This window comes from Montipora capricornis, chromosome 14 (genome assembly GCF_036669925.1).
Source record: "Montipora capricornis isolate CH-2021 chromosome 14, ASM3666992v2, whole genome shotgun sequence".
NCBI classification, from domain to species: Eukaryota; Metazoa; Cnidaria; class Anthozoa; order Scleractinia; family Acroporidae; genus Montipora; species Montipora capricornis.
In genome coordinates, this window is record NC_090896.1 from 8,158,259 (window position 1) to 8,170,758 (window position 12,500).

The window sequence follows — 12,500 nt, forward strand, 5'->3', positions numbered from 1 at the left end:
AGGAGTTATTTGAGACAAAGATGGTGATGCAGGTTGTGTTGAGGTCTGGCCTGTAGCTGAAGGCTGAACAGAGGCACCTGACGTTTGAATTGGCTGTGTAGCTGCAGTAGCTGCGCTAAAATTTAGACATTGGCATGGAATTGGCTTACAGCATTCTATCGAGTCATAAATGTCTTCATCTACATCTCGGCAAAGACCGCAAAGATCTGGGCATCTTCTTTCGCACCCACACCGACAATTCATAGGTAGAAGAAGAGGGAGAACCCCATTTAAGCCGGACAACGTTAAAGAAACTCCTGGGGTTCCCATATTCACCTGATTAGACGGTGCCCCCGGTGACTGTTGATTTCCACCACCAGGGTACCCCTGATTCGGATTGCCCCCGGCAGGGTATCCTTGATTTGGAGCCTCTCCAGCTGGGTACCCCTGACTCGGATATCCCTGATTTCCGTACGGTGGATATCCCTGATTTCGCATTCCCGCAGGATACCCTTGAACTGGTGGATAACTAGGTACTGGTACAGGGACTGGAATGATCTTTGGGGGAGGCTCTTCCTTTTTCCCGAGGCTGTTTAATAAAGCAACTGTTTTAAGGACACTTGCAATGTCTTCATCTTCTTTATTAGGTGCGTTGTCAGGTTGGAGAGGTGGAGATTTAAGAACAACTGGTTGCGATATTTGTGGTGTCACTGCAGCGGGTTGTTGAAGGACAGGTTGGAGAGGTGGAGATTTAAGAACAACTGGTTGCGATATTTGTGGTGTCACTGCAGCGGGTTGTTGAAGGACAGGTTGGAGAGGTGGAGATTTAAGAACAACTGGTTGCGATATTTGTGGTGTCACTGCAGCGGGTTGTTGAAGGACAGGTTGTGTTTGAGCTGACACTGCCACTACGATAGGCCGAACAGTCTGCGCTGGGTCTTGTGCAGTTATTATGCCAGGCTGTTGTTTTCTTTGAGGTTTCTCAAATTTTGAGGGTTTCTTTTTTAGTTTGACGTTCAGATTTAATGCCTTGTCTGACTCTAAAAAGTCCCTCACTGATTGGGCATCCGGCGACATTCCAACACTTGAATATACCTTTTGACCATTGACATTGACTATAACCCCCTTAGGTGCGCCTTTGACACGGATCTTTCGTTGAATGAGAGTTCGTTTTGTATTCCCCACGTCGAAGAGCGAAGCACTGTGGGATTTCCATGCATACGTCCGTCTTGAAAATCCTGTTAAAGACATAATTGAAAAACGACAGATTTTGATTAACACTTGACGGCAAAGTCCAACGCCAAAATGTTATTAAAACACACAAAAGACATAAGACTCTAAAACTTTAAGAAAACTAATTGAAACGTTTTGACGACGTTACGACAGAACGTCACCTAACGCCACGTCACTTCAAATTAGTTTTAAATTTTGTCCTAACACTGAACATACTTCTGACGAAGATGCATCTTATGTGGGTTAGATATATTTGCAGAAGATCATCAATTCCACCAATAATAAAAGCCTACGTAGTCAATCTAGATTTCAAGAGCTTATTAAGCTATTTTCATTCACACCCTCGTCATTTTTTTGTTGTTCTTCCTTGTAAGGCGTGCGCATGTGACGTCGTAGCGTAGCCTATAGTTTCTCTTGTATTGGACAAAAAAACATGGCAGTCGATCACGTGACCTGAATAGGCTCTATATGTAAATCAAGCAGAAACGAAGTCGATAAAGGTGAGAATTCCAAAGTGAGTGTGTTAACGATGAAACAACAACAAAGATATTGGATGTAAGGAGAAATGTAGACTCGGAAAAATATCCGAGTCCCAGATGGGATTTGAACCCACGACCCTCCGTGATCTAGTCGGATGCTCTAACCACTGAGCTACTGGAGACTCTATGGTGAGCAAGGGTCAATTTGTGGGTCTCGACTGGAACCGCATCGCGCGGTTACACAGCCAAGTATTGACTAGCACATTTGATACTCACTAACAGCATCGCGCTGTCACATTAATGCCTTGCTCACCATAGAGTCTCCAGTAGCTCAGTGGTTAGAGCATCCGACTAGATCACGGAGGGTCGTGGGTTCAAATCCCATCTGGGACTCGGATATTTTTCCGAGTCTACATTTCTCCTTACATCCAATTCCAAAATCATGCGAAAAATGACAAGAGATTTGTACGCTTTCACGAGCGTCACATTTTGTTACATTTCTTCCTGTACTCTCCAAAAAACACGTGAAAAAAAGGCTAATGAAGGTCGTTAATTTCTGGAGCATTTTTGTCATTAGAATAATCGGAAAATAACCACAGCTATCGCCTTCCACAAGTTAGTCCTGGATGGATTCCTTGACGTAACAATAAGAGATGGTTTAGTCTAATGGATTCTTCCTTTGCTTCAAGAGGTTTTTGTATTCCAGTTTTCGCCTTTCTGCGAGTCAGGAAATCGCAGTTGTTCATTTGAATGATCTGGCCTTCTTTGAGTTGTAATCTCGTCAATTAGAACACTAGCGTTCGTCTAAATAACTGTAATCTTTTTATATTCACTCGGCTTTCAGTTAACTAAGTGTTGAACGCGCGTTGAAGGAAATAATGAAAGCGTTAAAACGGGCCGTCGCTTTAAAAGATCTTCAATTTTCTTTTCAAAATGCATATTAAATGCCCTTAAGTAAGTTATTGAAAACAATTTAAGTTCTTACTGAATTGGTTTTGTCTTACACTTTCTGTAACACAATATCCGAACTCAATGACAATTCTATATCTACCACTATAAAAACTCATGGTACACAGTCAAGTGTAGACTCAACACCGATAATTTATGGAGTATATATCGTATAACAATTGTCCTAAATGGTTTTCATGAATTTGCCGGAATAACTACACTCTGCTCATGATCAAACATGACAAAAACGTTACCTTTTCCCTGGTCGGAAACTATGGAGTTGTTGGGTTTTGACATCGCGCGCGTACCGTTGGTTTTGAAAGACAGATTTTGAGGTGTAGGTCCCAAATTCACTGCTTGAATCTCTATAAAATCCACACAGAGCGTGAACCAAAGCAGGAATGTCCTTTTTTCTTTCATGTTAACATTTACCCATTAACAAATAGTTTTCTCTTCATTTCTCAAACTTGGTAGAAGAAATAGTCTTTGCCTAAGTCTTTCTTTGACAGCGCTGCATGCATAAAACATTGATGACAACCAGTTGGCAAACTGGTTGTTAATTGTTGATTTAAGCTGGCCGATCCGTCTTTTTAACTCCTTTGCTTTCGGTCTTTAAGTTCGATTATTCTAGTAATAGCCTGCTTCTCCTTTAGTAACAGGACCACATCACGGTGAAAACATGTTGTAGTTCCTACAGGTAGCTTAGACTACTTATGGGTTTGTGGTTTAGAGTCCATTAGCCAATAGCCTTTTGGGTGAGGTTAAATTGTCATTTAATCTCATATTTTTCAAAGAAGTATTAATTCAAGTGGGCGGTATAGGTTTATCCTCTCCACGAAAGTTGTATTTGTAAACAAATGAACAAAACATTTCTGAGCTCCCACCCCTCCAATGGGAATCTTTGTTCCTTCTAAATAATTTTTTGTGTCCCTTGTTCCCGAAATTACTTCCAAACTGTTTATGTTCGATCCATTGTTCCCAAAGATATTTTCTTCCCCTGTTCGCCAATTCAAATTAGCCATGTTCCCTTCTTCCCTAAAACCTCTGAGAGGGCCTCATTTCTGTGAAAAAAAACAACCTTACGAATGAACAGCAAAATTACGAACTAGAAATAAGATCAGAGAAAAAAGAAAAATAGAAAATATATCCCTGTGCTAATCAACCATTCTTGATGTCTCGTGTCAGTACAGAATTGCAAAGGGCGCAGCATAACGAACGCGGATCGAAAGCATAACTAAGGCGCCTCTGGCGGCCGCCATACGTGTCAGAGCACAGCACTAAAGTCAGATCGATGCCATTAGCTAATTCGATTTTGAACCCGAATCCCATTACAATAGGTGGTTTTAATATAATGATGATGATGTCGAGGAGGAGGAGGAAGATGATGACGATGATGATGGTGATGACGTCATCGACGACGACGATGATGCTGTTAATAGAAAGCTTAACCAAGCACAAAGACGACGACGACTGCTACGAGAACGTTGTCAAAAAATACTACTTCCTGTCAGTTGAAATAAAATTGCCAACAATTGGTATGAAAGGTGTGGATGTTTGTAGAGAAAATTGAAAATTCATCGCCAGGTGTTCGCGTTCTCCTCATAAGCTCAAATTTGCTCAATTTACGTCGTTGTCAGGACAACTGCCATGATAAAAAAAAACCTTCACTTTATACCAAAACACGAAATTTAATGCCAAACGATATTTGTCGCCGTTGCTTAAAGTTGCTGGAATAATCCTCGAAGTCCTCAGTGTTTTCTGAAATGAGATCGATCCAACGCCAAAATGTTTACAGGTAATCGCCGGGCTTGCCTTTCGATTTTCAGCACGGTTGATCTTAGACTGGCTTAGACTGAAACAAGAAGAAACCAGGCTTCTCTTTACAATCTCCAATCTCATTGGACAGGTGTGGGGAATCTTTCTTTACATTCTTTCCTCATCAGGGAAAAGATCTCATGGATATAACCACCACGAGTCCGCTAGGTTAAACTCTCATTTTACAGATTAAGGGTGCGTTCGATTGACCGTATTCCGGAATAGGAATACATTGAATATAAGTTAGAAATCCTTCCTTTTTAAGGAAATTCACATTAAAATTGTCAAACGTCTTCTAAAATGCTATTTTAAAAGTATTTTCATTATCCTTGCTGCTTCGAAACGCACCAAATATACCGTTTTAACCATCTCTCCACATATTCTTATTCCGGAATAGAGTCAATCGAACGCACCGAAAGTCTAAGTCCCCAATTCAGTGATTAGGTCTAAACTTTCGTTTACCTTATTGCTATAGCAATATTTAGGTCTAGAAATTGATTTAGAATGGTTATTTTTTAGAGTTAAGGTTGGTGTGTACATCCATGAGATTCTTGCCCTCACCAGCGCAGGGCTTCGCACCTTATTCCAAAATGGCCGCCATTTTAGTACTCTTTTGTTTGCTTGCAAATTAGCCCTTGCTACCTCGTTCTTAAAAGTAAAAATTCAAAAGAATACATAACCTTGAACGAGGCATCAAGGGTTTATTTGCAAGCAAACAAAAGAATACTAAAATAGTGGCCATTTTAGAATAACGTGTATCGTCCTTTAATCAGTCAGTCACGAATAAAATACTGAATATTGAAATGTATCATATATTGAGCTAAAAATTTGAACGCGATATTCCATATGATCTCTGAGCAATGATGCTTTGAAATTAGAAATATTTGCAAATAATTTATGGGATCATTAGCTTTTGATGGCTAATAACTGGCTCAAGTGAAGCTATAATTCTCGCAGTTGCTGGTGAAAGCAATTTTAGCATTTTGCATAGATAAGTCTGGAAAATTCAGGACTTCAACGGGGTTTGAACCCGTGACCTAGCGATGCCGGTGCGATGCTCTAACCAACTGAGCTATGAAGGCACTGATGTTGGGAGCTGGTCATTTGTGATAAATGAATTAACTAATGTAATGATAAATGAAATGAATCAAGCCTGATTTTTTCAGGCTTCTCTACGCAATTGCTAAAATTGCGTTCATAATTATAGCTTCACTTGATTTCGTATCCGCGGTTCAACATACGATTCATTTCATATATCATTTTCGTTCAATAACTGGCTCGTCATCAAAGATAGAGACTGGAGATTTAAGTAAGTTTAACAAGTTCTTTTACCTTTTGAAGTAAATTTGTAAATAACATGTTGCCTTCTGTTTGCAAACTCGGATGTTAATGAAACAAAGCATAAACAATGACGTCAGCGTTCCTTCTTGAACCAATCATCAGAGCCGTTCATATTCTGCGTCCTGGCGCGAAACAGGAGTACTTCTATAATCACTGATTAACTTCCTTTACTTTTAAGGAGATGAAATAAGATGCTTAGCACACTGGTTTTAACGACGCTCCTTTAAACCGTGAGCCATATTTTATCTCAAGCATATTTACACCTCATTAAAAAGACATGGCAGCCAATTAGTGAGCATAAAAGGACCCTTGTTTCATCCTTAAATGTAGACACTTGCACAAGTGTCATCATAAGTTCTATTCATTGTTCTTCAAACTGGAGTAGCATCAAACCAGATCCAAAAAACTACATTTTTATTGCTTTGCAACGTTTTTCTCTTCGTTTGAAAAGTACACCCAAAAATTGCATAAATCTAAATCTGATCAAAAATTGAGTTTAGCTGTACTCTGCATAATAACAACGTGAAATCAGCAAATTTGAGTTTTGGAAGACAACGTGAGTGTAAAAATGCAAACCTTTCATTCCGTATTTTTATATCTAAAACCCCTCGTTTAAATTTTGTTTTTAGGATAATTCGCCCACATGGTACGAAGTGAACAAGATGAAGTAACCGCGAAAGACTTAGTACTAGTGAAAAGTTAAACTTTCAGATAAAGTTTCTGTCGACGTCGTCGTCGTAGATCTTAAACATACTCTCAGATGTCCCTACCAACGATGAGTTAATGGGCGTATAACCATAGTTCCCGGTATATAAAGTTTTGATGACCGGTATGGAAGCAACGAAAGGTTAATCTTTTCTTACCATCTTGGAGCACTGTTCTAACGTCTTTATTTTTTCCCCGACATCTTGACCCAATCAGCAGGACTTTGTTCAAGAACTTAAATTTACCGTTTTGACATCTTGAGGTTGGTTCTTTTGTCGACGCCTGCAAAAACTGCAGTGTTTAAAAGTACACCCAAAAATTGGGTTTAGAAACTAGTTTATTTGGTCACAGGTAAAATATGCCACTGGGTTCCACTAAGATGAACTGTTTTAGATGCTAAGCTTGATTATGCGAGATCCCCTTTTTTTGAAAAGTGAACTGATGCGCACGTTCTAAACATTACTTCGCACTTTAAATGCCGTAAATAATCTGTGGTTAACTAAGTCACCACCAGTCATAACATTTTAACTAATCAGTGATGTCAGGTAGCATGGTTCCACTGTTGTTATCAATTCCAGTGTAATTGGTGTTGTAACTGTAAGCGTTTGTTGGACTGCTATTGCAGAGGTCACACGACTGAGCGCAGTCGGCTTCGCATCCACACCAGCAGGAACTCATAGGGCTTGTCTCAGGAACTACCGCTACCGGGGACGTAGCTGATGGACGTACCTCCCCAGGTGTTAACTCATTTGCCGTATTTTGACCTTGCAACGGAGTAGTGTTACCCGCCGGTGAATCCCCGGCGTTTTGATTGGTGACGGTTGAGGGTGTTGGAGGAGGACCGCTTAGGAAATTAGATATAGTGGCTGGTAACATATTAACACCGCTTGGATCATCTTGTTGTCTTCCTCCTGGGGGCCCCATGCCCGTTTTCCCACTGGGAGGATTCCCCGCCGGATAACCCATATTTGGGTTCCCGCCAGCTGGATATCCCACGTTGGTATTTCCACCGGCTGGATATCCCATGTTGAGATTTCCACCGGCTGGATATCCCAAGTTGGGATTCCCACCGGCTGGATAACCCATGTTTGTATTCCCACCTGCTGGATAACCCATGTTTGTATTTCCACCGGCTGGATATCCCATGTTGGAATTCCCACCGGCTGGATATCCCATGTTGGAATTCCCACCGGCTGGATAACCCATGTTTGTATTCCCACCGGCTGGATAACCCATGTTTGTATTTCCACCGGCTGGATATCCCATGTTGGGATTCCCACCGGCTGGATATCCCATGTTGGGGTTCCCACCGGCTGGATATCCCATGTTGGGGTTCCCACCGGCTGGATAACCCATGTTGGGGTTCCCACCGGCTGGATATCCCATATTTTGTTGTCCACCTGCAGGATATCCCATGTTAGTTGCACCGCTTGGGTAACCTAGGTTTTGGTTAGCCATAGCCGGATACCCCAAGTTTTGAGTTCCAAGAACTGGATTTCTTAAATTCTGATTAAGAGGACCTACATTAGGCCAATTTAGCCCTCCGACTTGGGCAGGAAAGCCCAACTGTGTGGTAGCAATCTGGGGATATACCCTTCCGCCTTGAGGAAGAGTTGAGCTTATTGCTGCAAGTGGGTTCGATAGTACTGATGGTAATGCTTGCGAATTCCCTTCAGACGACTGCGACCCACCCATTCCCTTCAGCAATGCTGCAGCCAATAATAGTTTCTTAAGACTCGATTCGCCATTTTTTTCGGGGGTAGGTGTTGTTGGCGGAGCCACGACAACAGGTATTACTTGGGAAGCCGGCTGAGGTTGAACTTGGCCCTGAGGAGGTTGCACTGGCTGGGGCACAATGGCTATAATTGGCCTTGGCTGCGGCTGAAGCTGAGGTACGCTTCCAGGCGGTGGTGATATCACAATTGGTTGATGATATGCCTTTGTGAGAGGATTCGGAGGTTTTGTCAGGTTAATATGCAGATTTATGTTGTGTGTTTCCAGATGAAGTGGGGCTGGAGCTGGAGAAGAAGGTGCTGGCTGCGGAACTGGTGAAGGAGTGGGTTTGTCTTTCTCGTTTGGTGTTCCACCTTCGCCATTGTAAACGTTTTGTCCATTTACTTTGACAATAATCGCTTTAGGTGTTTTCCAAAGTCGAGAAGCACTTTGCGATTGATTTCCAATCTTCTTTACCTCAGCGTGAGTCTTGGATAGTTCTGCAAAGGAATCGTCAATAATGTGTTCAGTATGGGTTTAAGGCTGAGTCAATTTGCCATGTAAAAATCGAAAAAAACATAGTCGTTTCTTGGGCTATTAAGTACTTCCAGCACAAAAAAATCGTAATCCTTAGCTGAGGCGAAAGCTAAGAGCCACAAAGTTAAAAACTGTCATACGCGAACTGAGGATCGAAAAAACTCTTCTGAATTCCCGTTAAGTGTTGACGCAGTAGGTAAGCTTAACTGCAATATGTCAACTTATGTGAAACTGCCAACAGGATAGACGACTATAAGTTTTCTTCCACTATGGACCATGGGGCTTGTGTACGGCATTGTCAGAATATTTGGTGTAGTTTAGATTACGATCTTTAGGCTGTCTTGTGATGTGAAATGTAGACTTCCTTCCTCCCTTCCTTGACATCCCACTTAGCAAGGGTAATAAGGGTAATAGAAGGGTTTGCGTTGGGTTCTTTAGTTAATCAAGTAAAGGACAAATGTGTTTTGCACGCATCCTTTTTGCTGACTTTTCCTAGGGTTTTGACATAATCGACCACAACACCCTTATTGCAGAGCTGAGGTTACTCGATGTTGTTGAATGTCTTGTGCGCTGGATTGGGGCCTTGCTCACGTTCAGGCCACAGCGCATCAAGTAGGGTGGTTTATTGTCTGCACCGGTTTATCCCAACGGGGGAATACTGCAGGCCACCAGGCTCGTTCCACTGCTGTTCGCAAAACTGTTCGATAGGTTGGCGAGCTCCTGGCCGTATCGTGTTAAGTATGTTAATGATGCTACTGTTGTTGAGATCATCCCTTGGTGCTCGCCAAGCTATTTGCCATGTGCAACGAGCCACGTTTCTCGGTTCGCGGCCGAACGAGTGATGCGCCTCAAACCTAAGAAGTCCCGGGAAATGGTAATCAATTTACTGCAGAACCAGCCTGCCCCACTTAACGCACCACAATTAATGGGCTCAGTCATCAAGTACACACTGATTATGTTTTCAAGAAAGCCAATAAGCGCCTGTACGCTCTCGGGTTACTTAGGAAACCAAAAGTGCTTGTTAAAGATCTCATAGCAATATATTGCCCGCTTATAAGATCAGTTTTGGAATATTTGGATGGTGTAATAGAGGCGCCACAAGAGAGAGCACTCGGTATCATACATGCAACTTGACCTGAGCTACCGAGAGGTCCTCATAGCGTCAGGCTTTGACACTCTCCTCGCTTCGAAGAGATGCTTGTCAGAAATTCGTAGAGCTTGCCCGCGAACAGGAACTTCGTTCAAGTGCTGCGACAAATTTGCATGGGCACTTGCTCTGGTCAGGTAGTAGTAAGACCAAGAGGTTACGAGGTTTTGTCTCGGTTAAATATGCTCACGACTAGGGCTACATTGACTATTGGAACCAATTTCACGTGTGATAAATGCATTTATGTATACGTATTTTGTATTTATGCAGCTACAATGTATAATTCAGTGCTATGCACTGCAAGATATTGAAATAGACAAACATCATCATCATCATCATTATCATCGAAAAACAGAGAGTATGTGGACCCTATATATAGCTTTACGTAAGTCACTTTGTCGTCTCTTTGGGTAACATTCTTGCATAAGGACTTCAGCCAGAACAGATGTAGGTAATGATTTGTTATGTTAAGCCTGAATCTAAATACACTTGATCATTTTGCTTCATTTTCACTTGCCTGATAAAATTACGCTTGGAAGTACATATACCATGCATAGATAACTGCATTTTCTTTGGATTACAATAAAGCATGTTCTTTCGCGCTAATGGCAGTTTAAAAACGACGACATCTACGGCAAGGAAAACTCCACACAAAGCACGGATTTTAGCATATATTTTTGACGCAAACGAGAGCACTCAAATGTCAAACTTTCACTCTCTATTTTTTTATTTTTTTATTTTTACACTGAAAACGATTGTACCTAATTTCCTTTCCGGATACTTGTACAACATGAACGATATTGACGATATTGCAGCGTTGTATTTTGAGGTGACGTTTTCGTCGAGTTTGTTCTCGTAGATATCTGTAGAGAGTTTAAGAAACGAAGACAGCTACGGCTACGACAACGCCACAAAACAAGAACTGGTGTCATTGGTTAAAAGAGGAAAAGTAATTGATCGTGCTGCACGTTGCTGCACGTGCAGCACGCTTTCTATAGCTGTACTCTGCATAACAACAACGTGAAATCAGCAAATTTGAGTTTGGAACGACAACCGTGAGCGTACAAATGCAAACCTTCCATTCCGTATTTTTACTCTGAAACCCCTCGTAAAAATTTACTTTTAGGACAATCATGAATTCGCCCACATTGTACGAAGTGAACAAGATGAAGTAGCCGCGAAAGATTTAGGATTGTGTAAAGTTGTATTTTGAGGTGACGTTCCTGTCGTCGTCGTAGATCTTAAACATACTCTCTGATGTCCCTATCAACGATGAGTTAATAGGCGTATGACCGTAGTTCACGGTAAATAAAGTTTTTATGACCGCGATGAAAGCAATGAAAGGTTAATCTTGTCTTACCATCTTGGTGCACTGTTCTAGCATCTTTTTTGTCCCGACATCTTGACCCAATCAGCAGGACTTTGTTCAAGAACTTAAGTTTACCGTTTTGACATCTTAATGTTGGCTCTTTTGTCGACGCCTGCAAAACTGCAGTGTTTAAGAGGATCCATAACAAAGATATTTTCATCGTAAATTTCTAATCAATCGTCATTTTTCAGCCGGAAACGTTTTATAAAACAAATTTGTAATGTCGCATTTTGTTATGACTACCTAAACAATAATTAAGTGTTACATTTAATATGCATGGTCACCAGTTTTGGTCTGGTTGTTGCCTTGTTTTAGAGCAGTGGTTGACTGAATGGGTTGACATAGCATTGATCGTATGTCGAGAAAATCGATGAAAACAACAGATGGAGTACAATGGATGGAGTAAAAGATGGATTAAAACAGTTTAAAAATTGCAATCCTTTTTTTCCTGTTTAATAGCATGGATGTTCAACCAAGTCGTGTAGAGCTATATCAAGGTCGTGGTTTCGAGTCCTGTTAAAGCTGGATGTCTTCTCTGTAACTGCCTAAGAATTGTGTTATAGCTGTAAGTGATGAAACAAAACACGACGGATTGTTTATGCTTGGAAGAAAACTAACAAACTGAATGAGATGTAGCCATCGCAAAATTCCAAATTACAATCCTACGCCCATGTTGTTTCTGGTGCCCACAAAATGAAACAGTGGTCGATCTGAACTATTAAAGTACTTATTCGAAAAATGAATGACGAATCAAATGCCTTTCTTGCAATCGTGTAACGTGTGTAACAGTACAAGTGAAAGCTCCTTATTTTGCCTTTCACGATTAAGTGGCTTACTATGACGGTTGACACCTGATAGTACCTGCTGTGAAAGCAGAGTTGTAAGGTCTACCTGTTTCAATAATCGCTCCGTAAATGAAAACTTTATTTTCTCAAGCAACCTAATATGGTGTCCATTGTGGCTTAGAGGACAATTCCCGACTATAATGTTGTCAAAACGGTCTTTGCCTCATCCTACAGGAGATGAAGTTCAATGGAGGCTTTAAAATTCGATTCTTGAATTATGAAAACTGTGTTGATTCTTACATTAGGAGAGCGTACAATGTTGGTCATCTCGCTTGGCATGTCTATAATAGCTTTGTCGGCAGGAGGTGGTCTTCATGGGGACGGAACCCAGTCAGCGACATCGAAAGTTCTGCAAAGCAAGAAAGAACAGAGTTGGGCAAAACCCTCTT

General features: G+C 41.3%; 2 protein-coding genes and 2 non-coding genes across 4 annotated transcripts in view; 2 read left to right on the top strand and 2 right to left on the bottom strand.

Moving 5' to 3' along the window:
- Window positions 1-1,800: 1,800 nt before the first annotated feature.
- Trnas-aga (transfer RNA serine (anticodon AGA)) lies at window positions 1,801-1,874 on the bottom strand. The gene has a single exon. It is a non-coding gene; the product is annotated as a tRNA-Ser (tRNA).
- A 136-nt stretch (window positions 1,875-2,010) lies between these two features.
- Window positions 2,011-2,084, top strand: Trnas-aga (transfer RNA serine (anticodon AGA)). The gene has a single exon. It is a non-coding gene; the product is annotated as a tRNA-Ser (tRNA).
- Window positions 2,085-6,192: 4,108 nt separating this feature from the next.
- LOC138032514 (PPE family protein PPE10-like) lies at window positions 6,193-11,456 on the bottom strand. Its single transcript, XM_068880213.1, has 2 exons — window positions 11,258-11,456; window positions 6,193-8,713 (listed from the first exon to the last, which is right to left on the bottom strand). The coding sequence occupies exons 1-2, from the start codon at window positions 11,424-11,426 to the stop codon at window positions 7,029-7,031; spliced, it is 1,854 nt and encodes a 617-aa protein (XP_068736314.1). The 5' UTR covers window positions 11,427-11,456; the 3' UTR covers window positions 6,193-7,028.
- A 693-nt stretch (window positions 11,457-12,149) lies between these two features.
- LOC138031343 (proline-rich protein 36-like) overlaps window positions 12,150-12,500 on the top strand; it is a 5,362-nt gene continuing 5,011 nt past the window's right edge. Inside the window, exon 1 of the mRNA XM_068879049.1 lies at window positions 12,150-12,500. This exon is cut by the window's right edge and continues 165 nt beyond it. Coding sequence (XP_068735150.1) covers window positions 12,329-12,500 — 172 coding nt within the window. The 5' untranslated portion in view covers window positions 12,150-12,328.